Here is an 18,816-nt window from a genome sequence, read left to right on the forward strand (position 1 = left end):
TTGTCCTGGGGTCATTCTGACCCCAAATTAAATCTTTTGCCGACAAAATATGTTTTTTTATTCATCAATTGGTCTGAAAATAACGGTAGTTGTTTAATACTATGCTCTTTATGATTCAAACAAATTTGAAGTAATTTGATTGAATTTGGGTGTTTTAATAAATGTAATCACTTCTGTTGTCCTCTGGGGTCAAAAAGACCCGCAGCACAAAAGTTTACATACTGCTTGAAAACATCTTTGATCATGTTTCTTTGATGTGTGGGGCCAAACAATGGTTAAGACAACAACAACAACAACAAAAAGTATTTTCTCACAGGTGTTTGGGCATTTACTTTAGTCTGAGAGAGACAGGCAGCACAATGAGGAGGCAGAAGTTTATAATGCACAGGGGAGGCTGGCAAGATAATTTTGAAATAAAAGAAAATAATGACCAGAGGACAATGCTGCACATAATGAGGATGAATCAACTGATGAAGAGGGTTCAGGGTCAGAAGAGAGGAACATAATGATGAGGGTGATAGATCCAACATACAGACAGCATGCTACTTCTTCCTCCGAAGATTCCCCCACATCTCCTGCTGCAGAAATGGAAGATGATTATGAATATAAGGAAATGGATGAGCGATGATGACGTAGAATCTGAAGCTGGTATGGAAGAAGTGTAGAAGTGGAGCACTGCACCTATTATGATGAAGAATCAACAGATGAGTGTAGAATCTGAAGTTGAAAATGGAAGAAGTGTCAGAAGTGGAGGACATCATCTATTATGATGAAGACGAAGAATCAACAGATGAAGGTAGAATCTGAGGAAGAGGACCCAGCTGAGATGGGTCCTCTTCCACAGATTCTACCTCATCTGTTGATTCCACAGATTCTACCTCATCTGTTGATTCTTCCGTCTTCATCATAATAGATGATGTCCTCCACTTCTGACACTTCTTCCATTTCAACTTCAGATTCACCTCATCTGTTGATTCTTCATCATAACTAGGTGCAGTGCTCCACTTCTGACACTTCTTCCATACCAGCTTCAGATTCTACGTCTCATCCGTTCATCCATTTCCTTATATTCATAATCATCTTCCATTTCTGCAGCAGGAGATGGGGAATCTTCGGAGGAAGAAGTAGCATGCTGTCTGTATGTTGGATCTATCACCTCATCATTATGTTCTCCTCTTCTGACCCTGAACCTCTTCATCAGTTGATTCATCCTCATTATGTGCAGCATTGTCCTCCTGGTCATTATTTTCTTTTATTTCAAAAATTATCTTGCAAGCCTCCTGTGCATTATAAAACTTCTGCCTCCTCATTGTGCTGCCTGTCTCTCTCGACTAAAATGTGAAATGCCCAAACACCTGTGAGAAAATACTTTTTTTTTTTTTTGTCATAATCCATTGCTTGACCCCACACATCAAAGAAACATGATCAAAGATGTTTTGCCAAGCAGTATGTAAACTTTGTGCGCGGGGTCTCTTTGATCCCAGAGGACAACAGAAGTTATTACATTTAGTAAAACACCCATAATTCAATCAAATTACTTCAAATTTGTTTGAATCATAAAGAGCATAGTATTAAACAACTAACGTTATTTTCAGACTAAAGATGTAACACAGAATTGATTGAAAATGTATACTGTATGCTTTATAAACAGTCAAACCAGGCGGGGTCATTTTTTGACGCCAGAGGACAAAAGGTGTGATTATGGGCTGTCATTAATAAAAATAAAATGATTCAAAAACAGCATCCTCACTAAACTTTTTACAAATACCACTCAGTGATAAGTCAAATAGTCAAAATAATAATAGGTCAAAATATTTCATAGTTTCATTGTATTTTTACTTAAAAACAGGGTATACTTTTATGTAAACAAGGTCTATTGGCTCTAAATTCCAAAACAAATGAAAAAAATTCTAGTAATGGGTTGAACAGAAGTAAGACTAAAGATGTAACACATAATTGATTGAAAATGTATACTGTATGCTTTATAAACAGTCAAACCAGGCGGGTCATTTTTGACCCCAGAGGACAAAAGGTGTGATTATGGGCTGTCATTAATAAAAAATAAAATGATTCAAAAACAGCATCCTCACTAAACTTTTACAAATACCACTCAGTGATAAGTCAAATAGTCAAAATAATAATAGGTCAAAATATTTCATAGTTTCATTGTATTTTTACTTAAAAACAGGGTATACTTTTATGTAAACAAGGTCTATTGGCTCTAAATTCCAAAACAAATGAAAAAAATTCTAGTAATGGGTTGAACAGAAGTAAGATTAAAGATGTAACACAGAATTGATTGAAAATGTATACTGTATGCTTTATAAACAGTCAAACCAGGCGGGGTCATTTTTGACCCCAGAGGACAAAAGGCGTAAGGCATTTGGGAGGACAACACGAGGGTTAATAAAATCATTATCCTTGGTTGTTAGGATGCAACAAGCAACCTGGTCTCAGAGAAAGACGTATAATACTATAGGTCCTCCAAGATGATTGATAAGTTACTTCATCCAATTCGTATGCTATTGTACGACCGGGTAAAACATTTGATGCTATACGTCCTCTAATTTGTCTGATATTGTACAACCGCAATTCCATTCCATGTAACCTAACATAACTAAATATAGCATACTAAATGGAGGGAACACATTTACATACCAAATCTTATGAATTGCCCTCAGACCAGGTTGAATAGGGAGGTAAAGGCAGTTGAGGACAATTCACACCATGTCAGATTGTTTCCAAATAGTTTTCCAACAGTGACAGTAGAAAAACTACTAAAAGCCAATGTGTGGTGCATGTACTAATGTATTTAGATAGCCTGGTGCCAGATCTGGGACCAGGCTAGTAGATATGGCCAGGGAGGTGGTGAAACACTTCCAGCCGAAGTCTTACCACGAGCGGTTTTGGTGCAGGTGCGTCCGTTGCCATGGAGGGGCGGTGGGCAGCGCCCACAGACATAGCCCGTGTAGGGCAGACGTCGGTCGATGCACTGGACCCCCAGGAAGCATGGTCGGCTGGCACACGCACGGTCACATTGCTGTTGTTCCTGCATGGGATGATAGCCCTAGGCCTGGAACACAGAATCACTGTTATCAGCCCCAGGACATTATTTATGAATGAATTCCTCTCCCCTAGCCTTCACAGAACAGCTGATGTTCACCATTTGTTTATGCTCAGCGGGATGCTGTAATCAGTTGTCAATGCCTCTGCATCGGCCACACCATGCTCTTATCGTTTGCATATTTCATGATTAGGCATAATTCAAATAGACCCGTAGATGTAAACAGCTCACAAATACCACCTACGTACAGTTGCCTACCTGGGAGTTATATTCAACACTGCCTGACAAATTTTATGTGGCAGAACTCGCAGTTAAATCCAAAGCTGCTACAGCTGCTAATTGCTCAAATGTCTTTGATTAAAATGCAAAGTCTTGGAAGACCAATTATATAAAGGTACTTTATAACCAAATTAGGGCTGTGGAGAAACTCTTAGTTGGCACTTTGTGTTTTGATGGCAGGAGGCTCATTACGGTGCTTCAGGATGAAAGTCTCTGAGTAATTGATTGATACGCTACCAAGGTCAGAACCCCCTTGGTGTCACGAACAGAAGAGGACCCAAGAGCGCAAGTTCAAATTCAGAGTTCTTTATTCAAGGTTACAGGCGGGAAGAGGAGTCCCAGGGGTGTCAGGGGTCTTTCAGGGTCCTCCTGTGGGTACCTGTGCTCCGGGGGTCACCAAATGTCCGGGGGTGTCCAGTCCAAGTGCTTAGTGTGTGTGTTCCCCAGTGATGGAGCGGCGTATCGGGCTGAGGGTGGTGAAACGTCTGGGCACGCTCATCTGGTGGTCGAGACCTGGGGAAAACACACACACAACAGCAATATGAATGGCAGGCAGAAGTACAGATCAGGGCTGGGCAAATATCGTGGTGAGAGACAGAAGGCAGAAACGAGTTACCGGAGGGGCTGAAGATCGGAGAGTAGTCGAGGTCCAGAAGGCAGGTTGGGATAGACGGGGCAGTAGAACAAGGAGGCAGTCAAGAAAGGATCGGTATCACAAACAGGAGTCAGAGCGCAGACAGGCAGGTTACTGGTCCGGGTTTGAAGACGATCTGACAGGGCTTGGCTGAAAACCAGGGCTTGATATACTGGGAGAGGTAGTGGGGAAATGCAGTTCAGCTGGCAGAGTAATTAGAACAGAGTGAGGCAAGGTGAGGATGGTGAGTGGGAAATGCAGTGCAGCTGGCCAGGTAACAAGAGCAGAGCAGGGCAGGTGGAGCTAGTTAGGCTGAGTAGAGAGAGGGAGGTGAGCAGAGTGGAAGATAATTGAATGCAATTAATGTTGCTACCAGGGAGAGAGAGTGCTCATGACAGGACCCCCTCCAAGGGACGGCCCCAGAAGTCCCAAGAACAACATCATGCCGGGAGGGTGGAGGGGAGCAGGCGGCGGGTCAGAACTCCTCCGAGCGGTCCGAGTGAATCTCCTCATCCTCAGAAGGAGCTGGAGGGTCACGGTCGGGAGACAGGACAGGCACTGAGACAGGAGCAGGGGCGGGCCGGACGGCTAGGAACCCCTCTTGGACGGCCCCTCACGGATTGCAGGCTGATCAGGATGTAGTCGGTGGAAGTCAGTGATAAGGGTCCGGTCCACTATCCTCCTGGCCGGGATCCAGGTCCTCTCCTCTGGACCATATCCCTCCCAATCAACGAGGTACTGGAGACCCCTACCCCTTCGCCTAGAGCGGAGCAGCCGCCGGACGGTGAAGACAGGACCGCCATCTACGAGGCGCGGAGGAGGTGGCGCCGGAGCTGCAGGGACCAGGGGACTTTCATGGACCCGGCTTGACCTTGGAGACGTGGAAGGTGGGGTGGACCCGCATGGAAGCGGGCAACTGAAGTCGGACCGCCGTTGGACTGATGACTTTCTGCACAGGAAAAGGACCAATGAAGCGAGGGGCCAGCTTTCGTGATACAACCCGCAGCGGCAGATCCCGGGCAGACAGCCAGACCTTCTGACCAACCCGGTAAGTAGGTGCTGGGGTCCTCCGTCGGTTGGCACCGACGGCGTAGCTGGTTCCAGACTTCAGGAGCACAGTGCGAGCCTGGGCCCAAGTGCGGCGGCAGCGGCGGGCATACGCAAGAGCAGACGGACAGGTGGCATCCGCCTCCTGGCTGGCAAACAGTGGAGGTTGATACCCGTAGACACACTGAAAGGGGGAGAGCCCGGTGGAGGAACTGGTGAGTGAATTATGGGCATATTCCACCCAGAGCAGGTGTTGAGCCCAGGCCCGGGGATTTTGGGAAGCCACACACCTCAGTGCCTTCTCCAGCTCCTGGTTCATGCGTTCAGTCTGGCCGTTTGACTGCGGGTGGAATCCAGACGATAGGCTGGCGGTGGCCCCAAGGAGATGACAGAACTCCTTCCAAAAGGTTGCTGAGAATTGCGGGCCCCGGTCTGACACTATATCCTGGGGTAGGCCATGGATACGAAACACATGTTCCAGGACCACCTGGGAGGTCTCTTTAGCAGAGGGTAGTTTGGGAAGGGGGCACGAAGTGGGTCATCTTACTAAAGCGGTCAACAATGGTAAGGATGACTGTGTGTCCGTCAGAGGGCGGAAGGCCCGTAACAAAGTCCAGTGAAACGTGGGACCAGGGCCTCTTGGGTATGAGTAGGGGTTGCAGCAACCCAGCAGGAGGCTGGTTGGGAGTCTTGTTTCGGTTACAAGTGGGACAAGCTCGGATGAATTCTCGGACATCCCGTCTCATCCCCCGCCACCAGAACCGCTGGCGGACCAGATGAAGGGTGCGAGTGATGCCGGGATGACAGGCCAGACGGGATTCGTGCCCCACTGAATCACAGGTGACCTGAGATTTGCTGGAACAAACAGACGGTTGGGGGCGCTGGTGCTTGGACCTGGCTGGTCCCGAAGAGCCTCCATGACCTGCTTCTCGATCTCCCAGGTGAGGGCCGCTACGACCAAGTGGCTGGGAAGAATGGGAGCTGTCATGGCGGTGGTCTCGTCCTTCTGAAACATCCGGGAAAGAGCATCAGGTTTGATGTTGCGAGATCCCGGGCGGTAGGAGAGCGTGAAATTGAAGCGCGTAAAGAACAGAGACCACCGCTGTTGACGGGAGTTCAGCCTCCTGGCTGTTTGGATATACTCCAGGTTCTTGTGGTCTGTCCACACTACGAATGGTTCCTTTGACCCCTCTAACCAGTGCCGCCATTCTTCAAGGGCGAGCTTGACAGCCAACAGCTCGCGGTTCCCAATGTCGTAGTTGCATTCGGCAGGGGTTAGCCGACGGGAGTAGAAGGCACAGGGGTGCATCTTGCCATCCTCAGCTGCTCTTTGAGAAAGCACTGCACCCACTCCCACGTCCGAAGCATCTACCTCCACCACAAACTGCCTTGCTGCATCTGGCATCTGGAGGATGGGAGCAGAAGTGAAACATGTCTTGAGGATATTGAAGGCCTTATCAGCAGCTGATGTCCATTGGTACGGTTGTTTAGTGCTGGTTAGCGCCGTGAGGGGTGCAGCCACTGTGCTATAGTTTCTGATGAATCTCCTATAAAAGTTGGCAAAGCCCAGGAACTGTTGCAACTTCTTCCGAGACTCAGGAACTGGCCAGGAAGTGACAGCCGACACCTTCGTGAGATCCATCTGAATGCTGCCCTCGGTCACCACATACCCCAGGAATGAAACGGTCTTGGCATGGAACTCGCACTTCTCTGCCTTCACGAAAAGAGAGTTCTCCAGCAGGCGGCGCAGGACCAACCGGACGTGGTGCGTGTGTTCTGACAGAGTCTTTGAGAATATTAAAATATCGTCAAGGTACACAAATACGAACGTATTTAGCATGTCCCTGAGGATATCATTCACTAGGGCTTGAAAAACTGCTGGGGCATTGGTGAGGCCGAAGGGCATGACGAGATATTCATAGTGGCCGGTTGGTGTGTTGAACGCTGTCTTCCATTCGTCTCCCTCCCTCATCCGCACCAGATGGTAGGCATTGCGAAGGTCCAGCTTAGTGAATACAGTGGCTCCCTGCAGCAGTTCGAAGGCAGACGAAAGTAAGGGCAGTGGGTAGCGATTCTTAACCGTGATGTCGTTCAGACCCCGGTAATCTATGCATGGACGAAGAGAACCGTCCTTCTTGCCGACAAAGAAGAATCCCGCTCCTGCGAGGGAAGACGACGGTCTAATTATCCCGGAGGCAAGAGAGTCATTAATGTAGTCCTCCATGGCCTTTCTTTCCGGGGCTGACAGTGAATACAGACGACCCTTGGGAGGTGCTGTGCCAGGCAGGAGATCAATCGCGCAGTCATAGGGTCTGTGTGGGGGTAGAGATGTCGCCTTGGATTTGTTGAACACCTCTTTCAGGCTGTGGTAACAGGCCGGAACATTGGATATGTCGGAGGTAGCGCTAGATCCTTCCCGGTGAACGGGCAGGGTGGCCCCCCTTAAACAGGTCTGGTGACAACTCCTTCCCCACTCACGGACTGTTCCTGTCTCCCAGTCGATGTGGGGGTTGTGCTGACGGAGCCACGGGTATCCAAGAATGAGTGGTTGGCCAGGTGAGTGTAGGAGGTGAAACTGGATGGACTCCTGGTGGTTTCCTGACAGCAGGATTGTCACAGGGGCGGAGATGTGAGTGACAGTGCCAAGATGATGCCCATCCAGGGCTCGTGCAGGAATGGGTTGTGTCAGTTGATGATGGTTCACGCCCAGTTGCTGTGCAAGCTCAGGGTCCATGATGTTTGCTTCGGCTCGGAATCCACAAGGGCGGCCAATGTATGAGTCTTGTCAGAAAGCTGAAGGCGGAGATGAAGCAGGGTCTTTCGGATGGAGGGAGACTGAAGGCTTGTTGAGCTCACCCGGATCTCCCCTACACCTGGTGAGCTGCGGCTTTTGCCGGACAAGTAGCGACACGGTGATTCTCGCCACCACAGTAGAGGCAAAGGTTGGAGCTTAGACGGCGCCCGACGCTCCTCGGGAGTCAGAGAGGCACGGCCAATCTCCATGGGCTCAGGCTGATTGAGTTGGCTATGGGACTTGACAGGCAGGGGCTGGACAGAAGCGGTATCGACCCGAGTACGGATGGCAGGTTGACTGAGACGGCCCCTTCTCCCTCCTCCGGGTCTGTATACGGCGGTCAATGCGAACGGCAAGGTCAATGGCGGCATCAAGCGTTGAGGGCGGGTCATGGGAAACAAGCTCGTCCTTGATATAGTCCGCCAGGCTATGGAGGAAGGCTTGCACCAGTGCCTCTGGGTTAAACGAGCTTTGACTGGCCAGGGTACGAAAGTCAATGGAGAAGTCTGCCACTGTCCGATTGCCCTGACGGATGGTGAGCAGAGCTTGTGACGCTTCGGCTGTTGGCGAGCCTAGGTCAAAGACCTTTAACATCTCCTCCTCAAAGGCACTGAAGGAGGCACAGGCTGGGGTTTGCCGGTCGAATTCCGCCGTTCCCCACAACCGAGCTCGACCGGTGAGATGTGTGATGACATACCCCACCTTGGCTCCCTCTGTTGAGAAAGTCCTGGGCTGTAGTGCAAACTGGATTCGGCAGCTGCTCAAGAATGGTCTTACTTGCTTCTGGTTGCCATCAAAACGTTCCGGGTTCCCAATCCTTGGTTCAGGAGCGTGGGGATCTGGTGGCAGCACTGCCGGGCCTGCAGCATTGGGACCTCCAGCGGAGGGATGAAGGAGTATCGGTGGTACAGGAACAAAAGGACCAGGGGGGTGCAGGTGGAGTAGCCGGGCTTGAGAGTAGTTGCAGGGCTTGGGCTAGCTGTTGTTGCTGCAGTTGGAACTGTTGTTGCTGCTGGTTGAATAGCTGGAGAAGGGAAGCGATGTCGCCAGCCATCCGATTTATGTCTCCCTCAGAGCTGCCCAGTCGCTGTAGGGCAGTCCTCTCTGGCTCTTCCTCCATCGTGGTCAGGGAGTGCGCTGGGTCCATGATGGTCAGATCGTTCTGTCACGAACAGAAGAGGACCCAAGAGCGCAAGTTCAAATTCAGAGTTCTTTATTCAAGGTTACAGGCGGGAAGAGGAGTCCCAGGGGTGTCAGGGGTCTTTCAGGGTCCTCCTGTGGGTACCTGTGCTCGGGGGTCACCAAATGTCCGGGGGTGTCCAGTCCAAGTGCTTAGTGTGTGTGTTCCCCAGTGATGGAGCGGCGTATCGGGCTGAGGGTGGTGAAACGTCTGGGCACGCTCATCTGGTGGTCGGAGACCTGGGGAAACACACACACACAACAGCAATATGAATGGCAGGCAGAAGTACAGATCAGGGCTGGGCAAATATCGTGGTGAGAGACAGAAGGCAGAAACGAGTTACCGGAGGGGCTGAAGATCGGAGAGTAGTCGAGGTCCAGAAGGCAGGTTGGGATAGACGGGGCAGTAGAACAAGGAGGCAGTCAAGAAAGGATCGGTATCACAAACAGGAGTCAGAGCGCAGACAGGCAGGTTACTGGTCCGGGTTTGAAGACGATCTGACAGGGCTTGGCTGAAAACCAGGGCTTGATATACTGGGAGAGGTAGTGGGGAAATGCAGTTCAGCTGGCAGAGTAATTAGAACAGAGTGAGGCAAGGTGAGGATGGTGAGTGGGAAATGCAGTGCAGCTGGCCAGGTAACAAGAGCAGAGCAGGGCAGGTGGAGCTAGTTAGGCTGAGTAGAGAGAGGGAGGTGAGCAGAGTGGAAGATAATTGAATGCAATTAATGTTGCTACCAGGGAGAGAGAGTGCTCATGACACTTGGAGCGAGAGAGAGCGAGATGTGTGTGTGTGTGAGACCCCGACTGTGTCCCCTGTCTTCACCTCCAGACCCGCCCTCACCCCCAATCCAGCTGCATCAGCTTCTCTCTACCCATAGGCCTTCACTCCCCTCCTGGGCTCCCCTCTCTCCCCCACCCACAAAGAAGAGTGATGAAAATGCCAATCGCCCTATTAGTTTTAAACAAAGATGTTTCCTTTAGAACTAAAACTGCTGGTGTTATTAGCACTTTTAGATGGATTCTTTGTCCCATAACTTTGTCCTTGTCCTTTGCTTCGCACCTTGTAGTGGCACCACATCAAACCACCACATCATCAAAAGTGCATTATGGCTAGACTATGCTGTATTGTATTGGTATTGTACATTTATCCGCATATCTCTATTCTATGACGGATCTATGGAAGAGAGCAGACTGAGACAGAATGACTGTCATTGCAGTGCAGTTAGAAGCTTTGAAACGTGACACTGACAACCTTTCTCTTTTTCCTATTTGCGTGCCACAAAGCATTTCTTCTCCTCTCTCTCGCTAATAAAGCGTTTCATCTTCACGGGGACAAAAGAGGAAAAAGAACGGACCATCTGTCTTTTATTAAGAAGTGATTTATCAGCGTTATGACTCCACATATCAAGGCTTATTGCCTGTGAATTTTGTCTCATTTTCGACTAGGGCAGCAGAATCCACTCAGACAATGGGTGGTTTTATCGGAACGACGGGGCCGACGGGAGATGACATATTTTGCTGTGTGCCTTTCAATCCCATCTCCAGCCTTTTAGTGTGATGATGATGACAGGCAATTTTGCAAGGCCGCTAACTGGGCTGGCTATAGCTGCCAATGCCAATGAGGTGTTCAGTCGCGGAGTAATGTGACACCCCTGATGGACTATTATAGGAGCCTTGGTGTTAAACAGCCTTTTGTAGGCGATCTGAGTATCAGACAGAGGCTTTGGGAAATACGGGGTATGGTAGTAGGTGCCAGGCGCACCGGTTTGTGTCAAGAACTGTAATGCTGCTTGCTTTTTCACGCTCAACAGTTTCCCATGTGTATCAAGAATGGTCTATCACCCAACTGTGGGAAGCATTGGAGTCAACACGGGCCAGCATCCCTGTGGAACACTTTCGATACCTTGTAGAGTCCATGCCACAACGAATTGAGACTATTCTGCGGGCAAAAGGGGAGGGTGGGCGGGGGTGGGGGAGGTCAACTCAATATTAGGAAGGTGTTCCTAATGTTTGGTATACTCAGGGTACTTGCCAGTTTTTTGTCCATTCTTAGACGGTGTATGTACAGCTGGGGCCTTGGCACGTGCCCTGTTGGTCTCTCGAAGTCCAGGCATGTTGGTTTGTGGGAGTCCAGGCTTGTTGGTCGGTGGGATTCCAGGTCTGCCAGTGTCCATCCTGGGTGGATTGTGTTGGTCTGGTCTGTTGATGAGTGAGGTCTTAGAGGTGGTGGTGGTAGTGGTGGTAGTGGTGGTAGGGACAGTGGTGGGTCCAATGCTGGGGACAATGGGAATCGACCGTACAGGAGCTGTTGTGTAGAGACAGATATGGACACATGGAGAGAGTAAGAGGTGGGCTTCATAACATGTCAGTGCTTTTATGATGCTGGGAGAGAGATCGATAGAGGACACTTCAGGTTCAGGGCCAGAAGTTGTTTTTAATATACATTTCATAGAAACCTGAGTTCTCACACACTTTTCAAGAATGTTGGACGACAGTTTATCAAAATTTTTCATCCCACACCTACACCACTAGAAATCACAGCTCCTCAATAGATCTATGAGCAGCAGAATCGTAAAAAAATAAATAAAAGCAGAAAGAAAGGAAAGCAGAGCCCGAGGAGCAGGAGGAGAGAGAGAGACTGTGTGATTGATGACGGCAGAGCAGAGAAACGGCAAGTGAAATAAACCTGACAGTGTAACTCCTGCAGAGGCGGTATGGAACTGAAATAAACAAAGCAGAGAACCACTCAGCCGAAACTCATCACTCAGAGGGAGAAAAAGATTAGGGAGAAGGAAAGGCTAAGACGCTTAGAAAATAAAAGAGGGATGTTGGTGGAAACATGGCATGGCTTTTTGGGAGAAAATGGTGACTTTGTGTGTGTGTATGTGCATGTGTGTGTATATGTGTGTGTGTATGTGTGTGTGTGTGTGTACATGTGCGTGTGCGTACGTGCGTGCCTGCATGAATGCGTGTGTGTGCATGTGGTTAACTCCTGGGGAATTCAAGCGGTTTACCCTGAACTACAGAAACAAACGTCTCCTGAATGAAAATTGGATGATTAATCAGAAACAAACAGCCCTCTAGGTGCAGGTATATGTGTGTTTTATGGATGGTGCCCCAGCTTAGCCCCTGTTCCCCGTAGCCCTGTTCCCCTCGCCCTGTGGCCCAGGCGGTAGATCCCTCTGTATTCAGCCAGGCCATGCTCCTTCCATGCTCTCCCAGGCCCCACACTTCACCTCACCTTACATTACCTTACCTCACCTCAGCTCTGTGGCCCAGGCGATAGATCACTCTGTATTCCACCAGATCATGCTCCTCTTCCATCTCCCTGCTGCTAGCCAGGCCCCTTACCTCATCACTGTATTCAGCCATGCTCCTTCCTCTCAGCCCTACTCTCTGCTCCCTCCTCTGTACCCTTCCAAGTTCCCACATCTCACCTCAGCTCTAATGGCCTTTGTCAGTTAGCTGTCAACAGAGAGAGGCACACCTGAGGTGCTGCTGCAGCTCTCTGAGCCTGGGGCCAGGTGACAGGATACACTATGCTCTGCTCTCCCTCAGAGGGGAAGTGCTTCACCAATTAACTCAGCTCAACAACCCTCCCTTAACCCCCACAAAAATGAAGAAAAGAGAACACACACAAAATAAATTATGGGAGGGAAGGGGGAGAGGGGAGAGAAGGGGCGAGCCATCACCTGCCCTCTGGTTTCCGTTGAACATGCATCCATGTTGGTTATCATGTGAGTGGTTCAAAGTACAGTGGCAACTATTCCCATTATTGTGTGTGTAATGATATCCAGATATGGGAATTCTCTGGAATGCTGAGCTGGAATGTCTTATTGTTCCTGTTTGTATTGTCAATGATAATAGTGCTTGTCTGGTCTTCCCACAGTTACAGGTGCATGCAGCTTTACGTTTCCATACAGTTCAATATTACAGGTGGGAGAAAGTTGCAAGTACCTCTGGAACATCTTTGCAACATTTCTTATATTCATATCAAATCAATCCCTTTTCTATATTGATAAACAAGGCCCACAGTCTGTTTGTATGGAAGTGAATTTTCAAATTGATACAATAGTGTAGTAGCACCAGTGATTTGATTGACCATGCCTACCTGTTGATGTAAAAAGTGTTGATAAATACATTTGATTGATTGACCATGCCTACCTGTGCAGGTGGTCCCATCTCTCAACATGCCGTGGGGGCAGCCTCCACACCTGTAGGAGCCGAAGCTGTTGAAGCACTGGACTCCATGCAAGCAGGGCATCCTCTCACACTCATTCACATCCTCCTGACAGGTAGCGCCTACACAGAGTCACAGAGACAGACAGACATTATTACAACAGACAACACAAAGACAGACTGCCAAAAGCCATTACTACAACAGGTAGCCCTTACACTCACAAAGACAGAAAGCCAAGGTCTGAGCCAAGCTCACACAGAGACAAAAAGCCAAGGAAGACCATTACAACAACAAACAGAGAGTTCATGTATTTTCAGCCAGTGATGTGCGGTCAGGGTAGGCACAATGAATGAAAAAATAACTATATACATTTTTACCAATAATCATTTTGTCATCTTCATGTTTTTTCTGCATGATAAAATCGATTTGCACAAGGAGGCCAGGGGAAAGGCCTTTCTCCTACCTCTCAAACTCCAAACCCATTGACATGACTTGTGCATGCATGTTTCTACCTTATACTGCCAGCTAATGGACGCCGAAAGGCAGGCATTCATTTTCACTGCACTCAACTAATAAATGCGCATGCATATTGGCATGCAAAAGGATATGGGACAGGCAGGAGGACAGCCAGCTCCTGCCTATGGACGTCACACATAATCTGCCTGTTACGTTCGTTTTCCTGCTAGATAAAGTAAACTGATCAGGATGGCTAACATATTGCATCTGAAACAGTTTTCGAAGTTGGATTTTCTAGCGAAACAGCGGGTGATAAGGGATGGAAGACCAACACCTGAGCTTAGGGACCTACATCAAAGGAAGGGACAGAAAATAACACAATCATTTCAATATGAGTGGTATCAACGGAAAGACTGGCTCTGTGGCTGCGCTGCTAGCAGCCGACTCTACTGCTTCCCCTGCCTGCTTCTTCACCCGCGACAGCGTGTAGACAAGAGCCGGTTACTGCGAATTGAACAACTTGCATATAGCACACAACTAGCATGAGAAATCTGTGTCTCATATCCAAAGCCAGATAGTTCTTAAAACAGTTGGCAATGAATGAACAACGGAGATTGAACATCAGCATGCACAAAAAGAGAACCGAGAGATTTTGAAAGACCTAGCTAATTAATGCTACGTCAGGCTACCTAGGTAAACAGGAGTTGGCATTTTGTGGCAACGATGAGAGTGCCAGCTCATCAAACAGGCCCAAGGGCAACTATGTGGAACTATTAAACCGTTAGTAACCCATTTAGAGAGCTTTTTGCTCATGGCCTATGATGGAATTTTCAATGTACAATTGTTTCTTCCGTGTTCTGCAGAACAAAGTGATGGATATGGGTTTCTGCTTTACCAGAATCAGAATCACAATGAAAGCACTGGAACGGCAGCGACACAACTTTGATAGTTTCTATGAGCGATTCAAGCAGAGATGCAATGAACTGGGCCTGGCAGAAAGCGAAACTCATAGTAAACAGCCGATCAGAGTAGAGAGGGGGCTAATCTACTATAATTTAATGGACAATATCAATGTTCAGATGACAGCTAGTGTAACACGTGGGATACAAACCCAGGTCTCCCACGGGAGCAACCAACATCTTAGACCAATAGGAAATTCCCTATTGGGCTGAGGGCAGACACTGGTTTTGAAGTTTGCAGGAGGATTACCCCATCATGTGACCATGACCATTACACCAGGTTTGACCACTTTGGTGAACTTAATTTCCTTGGCTTAGTGGTCTGCAAAAACGTATAAACAATGTCACAAAGGATCGACACCAGCAAACAAGAGCCTGTCAAAATATGCCAAGTACTTTGATTTCATTAAGGCTGATCTTGTCGGATTGTACAGTTCACAAATGGTACGAGACAAATCACCTGGACAGCTCCTCAGCATGACCTGACACAGATTGTCCCCGAGGCGACAAAGTTACTGCAGCTGGTCCTCACTAAACCAGCCACAACAGCATCCGTTGAGAGGTCATTTTCTATGCTGAAACGGATAAAGAAATACAGTCGAAACTGAACCGATCAAGGACGACTCTCATCCCTTACCATCATCTCCATCACACTGAGACTGACTTTTAAAACTGAGGGCCAACAGGGAGGAGTGTTACAGTTCAGTCACTGATGTCTTTACCCAGAAGGATAGACGGATGGACTTCGTTTACAAGTGCAATTTACAAAGTGTATTTACAGTAGTGCCGCCTACTATTATTATATTACATGTCTATTGTGTAAGTACAGTATATCTCTCAGTCAGTATTGCTGACTACTAGGCATGTTGTGTCTGTAGCGCTGTCTACAAGCAGGCCTACTCCTTGGCATTTGTGTTGACGTCGGTGGTACTGAAAGTCGCCTGTTTGTGCAAGGCAGTAGTTGAGAGGGGCAAAAGCTACTAGGGCCTGTGAATGTGTGTCTAATGGTTAAAGCCTGATGCTGTTTGATGATTGGTTGTGGTTGTTTGATGGTTAACTATTTTTCTTTTTTTTAAATATTTTTTTGCGGGTAGATCAGCTTTAATATTGCAGATATATTGTAACTTCCATCAATGTAATTGTCTGCATCACTTCCAATCCCCCATATGTTTTTTTTCTTTTTTTCTCTCTCGCATATATATATATATATATATATATATATATATATATATATATATATATATACACATACATATACACATACATACACATATATATATATATATATATATATATATATATATATATATATATATATACAGTGGGGAAAAAAAGTATTTAGTCAGCCACCAATTGTGCAAGTTCTCCCACTTAAAAAGATGAGAGAGGCCTGTAATTTTCATCATAGGTACACGTCAACTATGACAGACAAATTGAGGAAAAAAAATCCAGAAAATCACATTGTAGGATTTTTTATGAATTTATTTGCAAATTATGGTGGAAAATAAGTATTTGGTCAATAACAAAAGTGTCTCAATACTTTGTTATATACCATTTGTTGGCAATGACACAGGTCAAACGTTTTCTGTAAGTCTTCACAAGGTTTTCACACACTGTTGCTGGTATTTTGGCCCATTCCTCCATGCAGATCTCCTCTAGAGCAGTGATGTTTTTGGGCTGTCGCTGGGCAACACAGACTTTCAACTCCCTCCAAAGATTTTCTATGGGGTTGAGATCTGGAGACTGGCTAGGCTACTCCAGGACCTTGAAATGCTTCTTACGAAGCCACTCCTTCGTTGCCCGGGCGGTGTGTTTGGGATCATTGTCATGCTGAAAGACCCAGCCACGTTTCATCTTCAATGCCCTTGCTGATGGAAGGAGGTTTTCACTAAAATCTCACGATACATGGCCCCATTCATTCTTTCCTTTACACGGATCAGTCGTCCTGGTCCCTTTGCAGAAAAACAGCCCCAAAGCATGATGTTTCCACCCCCATGCTTCACAGTAGGTATGGTGTTCTTTGGATGCAACTCAGCATTCTTTGTCCTCCAAACACGACGAGTTGAGTTTTTACCAAAAAGTTATATTTTGGTTTCATCTGACCATATGACATTCTCCCAATCCTCTTCTGGATCATCCAAATGCCCTAGCAAACTTCAGATGGGCCTGGACATGTACTGGCTTAAGCAGGGGGACACGTCTTGCACTGCAGGATTTGAGTCCCTGGCGGCGTAGTGTGTTACTGATGGTAGGCTTTGTTACTTTGGTCCCAGCTCTCTGCAGGTCATTCACTAGGTCCCCCCCGTGTGGTTCTGGGATTTTTGCTCACCGTTCTTGTGATCATTTTGACCCCACGGGGTGAGATCTTGCGTGGAGCCCCAGATCGAGGGAGATTATCAGTGGTCTTGTATGTCTTCCATTTCCTATTAATTGCTCCCACAGTTGATTTCTTCAAACCAAGCTGCTTACCTATTGCAGATTCAGTCTTCCCAGCCTGGTGCAGGTCTACAATTTTGTTTCTGGTGTCCTTTGACAGCTCTTTGGTCTTGGCCATAGTTGAGTTTGGAGTGTGACTGTTTGAGGTTGTGGACAGGTGTCTTTTATACTGATAACAAGTTCAAACAGGTGCCATTAATACAGGTAACGAGTGGAGGACAGAGGAGCCTCTTAAAGAAGAAGTTACAGGTCTGTGAGAGCCAGAAATCTTGCTTGTTTGTAGGTGACCAAATACTTATTTTCCACCATAATTTGCAAATAAATTCATTAAAAATCCTATAATGTGAATTTCTGGATTTTTTTTCTCTCAATTTGTCTGTCATAGTTGGCGTGTACCTATGATGAAAATTACAGGCCTCTCTCATCTTTTTAAGTGGGAGAACTTGCACAATTGGTGGCTGACTAAATACTTTTTTTCCCCACTGTATATATACACATACATATACACATACATACACATATATATATATATATATTATATATATATACACACATACATACATATATACATACATACATACATACATACATATCCTTTAAAAATATATATATTTCCCTTTATTACTTTCCAACCCCACCATCCCCTCCCTAATTGGAGTAAACTAGTGAACAACAATGCTTAGGCCTCTACTTCATGCTTATACATACTATATACATTTTATGGACACAGTCACTAATTATATTTTGTTTATTTTTACTCCTGAACTTCCTCCGATCATTTTCATGATGTCCATCTGGTATGCTTCTATATGCCATATCTTTCTAACTGTGCTCTTTCACAAAAGCTCACAATATATAACCTATATACTTATTATGGACACAGCATGTCTTACACTAGTTATCTTGTTGTTATTAGTTGTTATTAGTCCCATCCCAGCTCCATTCAACACCGCCCATCTATCTCTTAACACCATCCATATTGGATTTCTATTTGCCATATATTTTTCAACTGTACTGTGATGTTTTACAAAAGTTCTGAACCTTTCTATTCTCATTGTTTCTACAGTATGTGAATTGAAAATAAACATCTTTGCTAAAAGTATTATTATATTATTGATCGATTGACTATGACTTTTCAGATCACCCAGTAGTGCTATCTGCAGGGTCAATTCCATGCAAATATTGCAATCCTTCAGCCATTCCTGGACCTGTGTCCAGAAACAAGCTACAAATGGACAGTACCAAAACAAATGATCTAATGATTCTGTCTCTTCACAGCCAAATCTGCAGAGCTGGGAAGATTGTATCCCCCATACAAATAACATTCTATTGGTAGCAAGAATTTTATATAATAATTTAAATTGAAAAATTCTAAGTTTTGAATCCGGCGTCGTTTTGCGTATCAGTTCATAAACACTATGCCATGGAATCGGTACATCACAAATCTCTTCCCAACTATTTTGTAATCTATATGGGACGGCTGTCAATCTTTTGGTCCTTAAATTAAACTGGTAAACTTTTTTTTTAACCAATTATGTTCTTTAATGCAAGGCCGACAGACAAGTTCCTTACTTTTTCCTCCTTACACTTTCCTCTTCCATTTTTGCGGTAATGCTGCAATTATTTGGTTGTAATTTTGGGTAGAGCAGACATTTCCATATGTTTTTGTAATCTGCATGTGCGACATAACTCCACCATTCCTACCGATAATATCATTTACGAAGATTATACCTTTTTTAAACATTTTCTCAAAAATGAACGTTTTTTTATCAATTAGAATATTTGTTG

At 46.4% G+C, this 18,816-nt stretch overlaps 1 protein-coding gene across 1 annotated transcript in view; it reads right to left on the reverse strand.

The window, feature by feature from the left end:
* Positions 1 to 3,032: 3,032 nt before the first annotated feature.
* The window catches only part of LOC121556375 (von Willebrand factor D and EGF domain-containing protein), a 55,418-nt gene continuing 39,634 nt past the window's right edge, over positions 3,033 to 18,816 (reverse strand). Inside the window, exons 22-24 of the mRNA XM_045217361.1 lie at positions 13,162 to 13,299; positions 11,030 to 11,302; positions 3,033 to 3,073 (exon numbers count right to left, since the gene is read on the reverse strand). Of these exons, the coding sequence (XP_045073296.1) occupies positions 3,033 to 3,073; positions 11,030 to 11,302; positions 13,162 to 13,299 (452 nt within the window). The remainder of the gene's footprint in view (positions 3,074 to 11,029; positions 11,303 to 13,161; positions 13,300 to 18,816) is intronic.

Source organism: Coregonus clupeaformis, unplaced genomic scaffold, assembly GCF_020615455.1.
Source record: "Coregonus clupeaformis isolate EN_2021a unplaced genomic scaffold, ASM2061545v1 scaf1027, whole genome shotgun sequence".
NCBI classification, from domain to species: domain Eukaryota; kingdom Metazoa; phylum Chordata; class Actinopteri; order Salmoniformes; family Salmonidae; genus Coregonus; species Coregonus clupeaformis.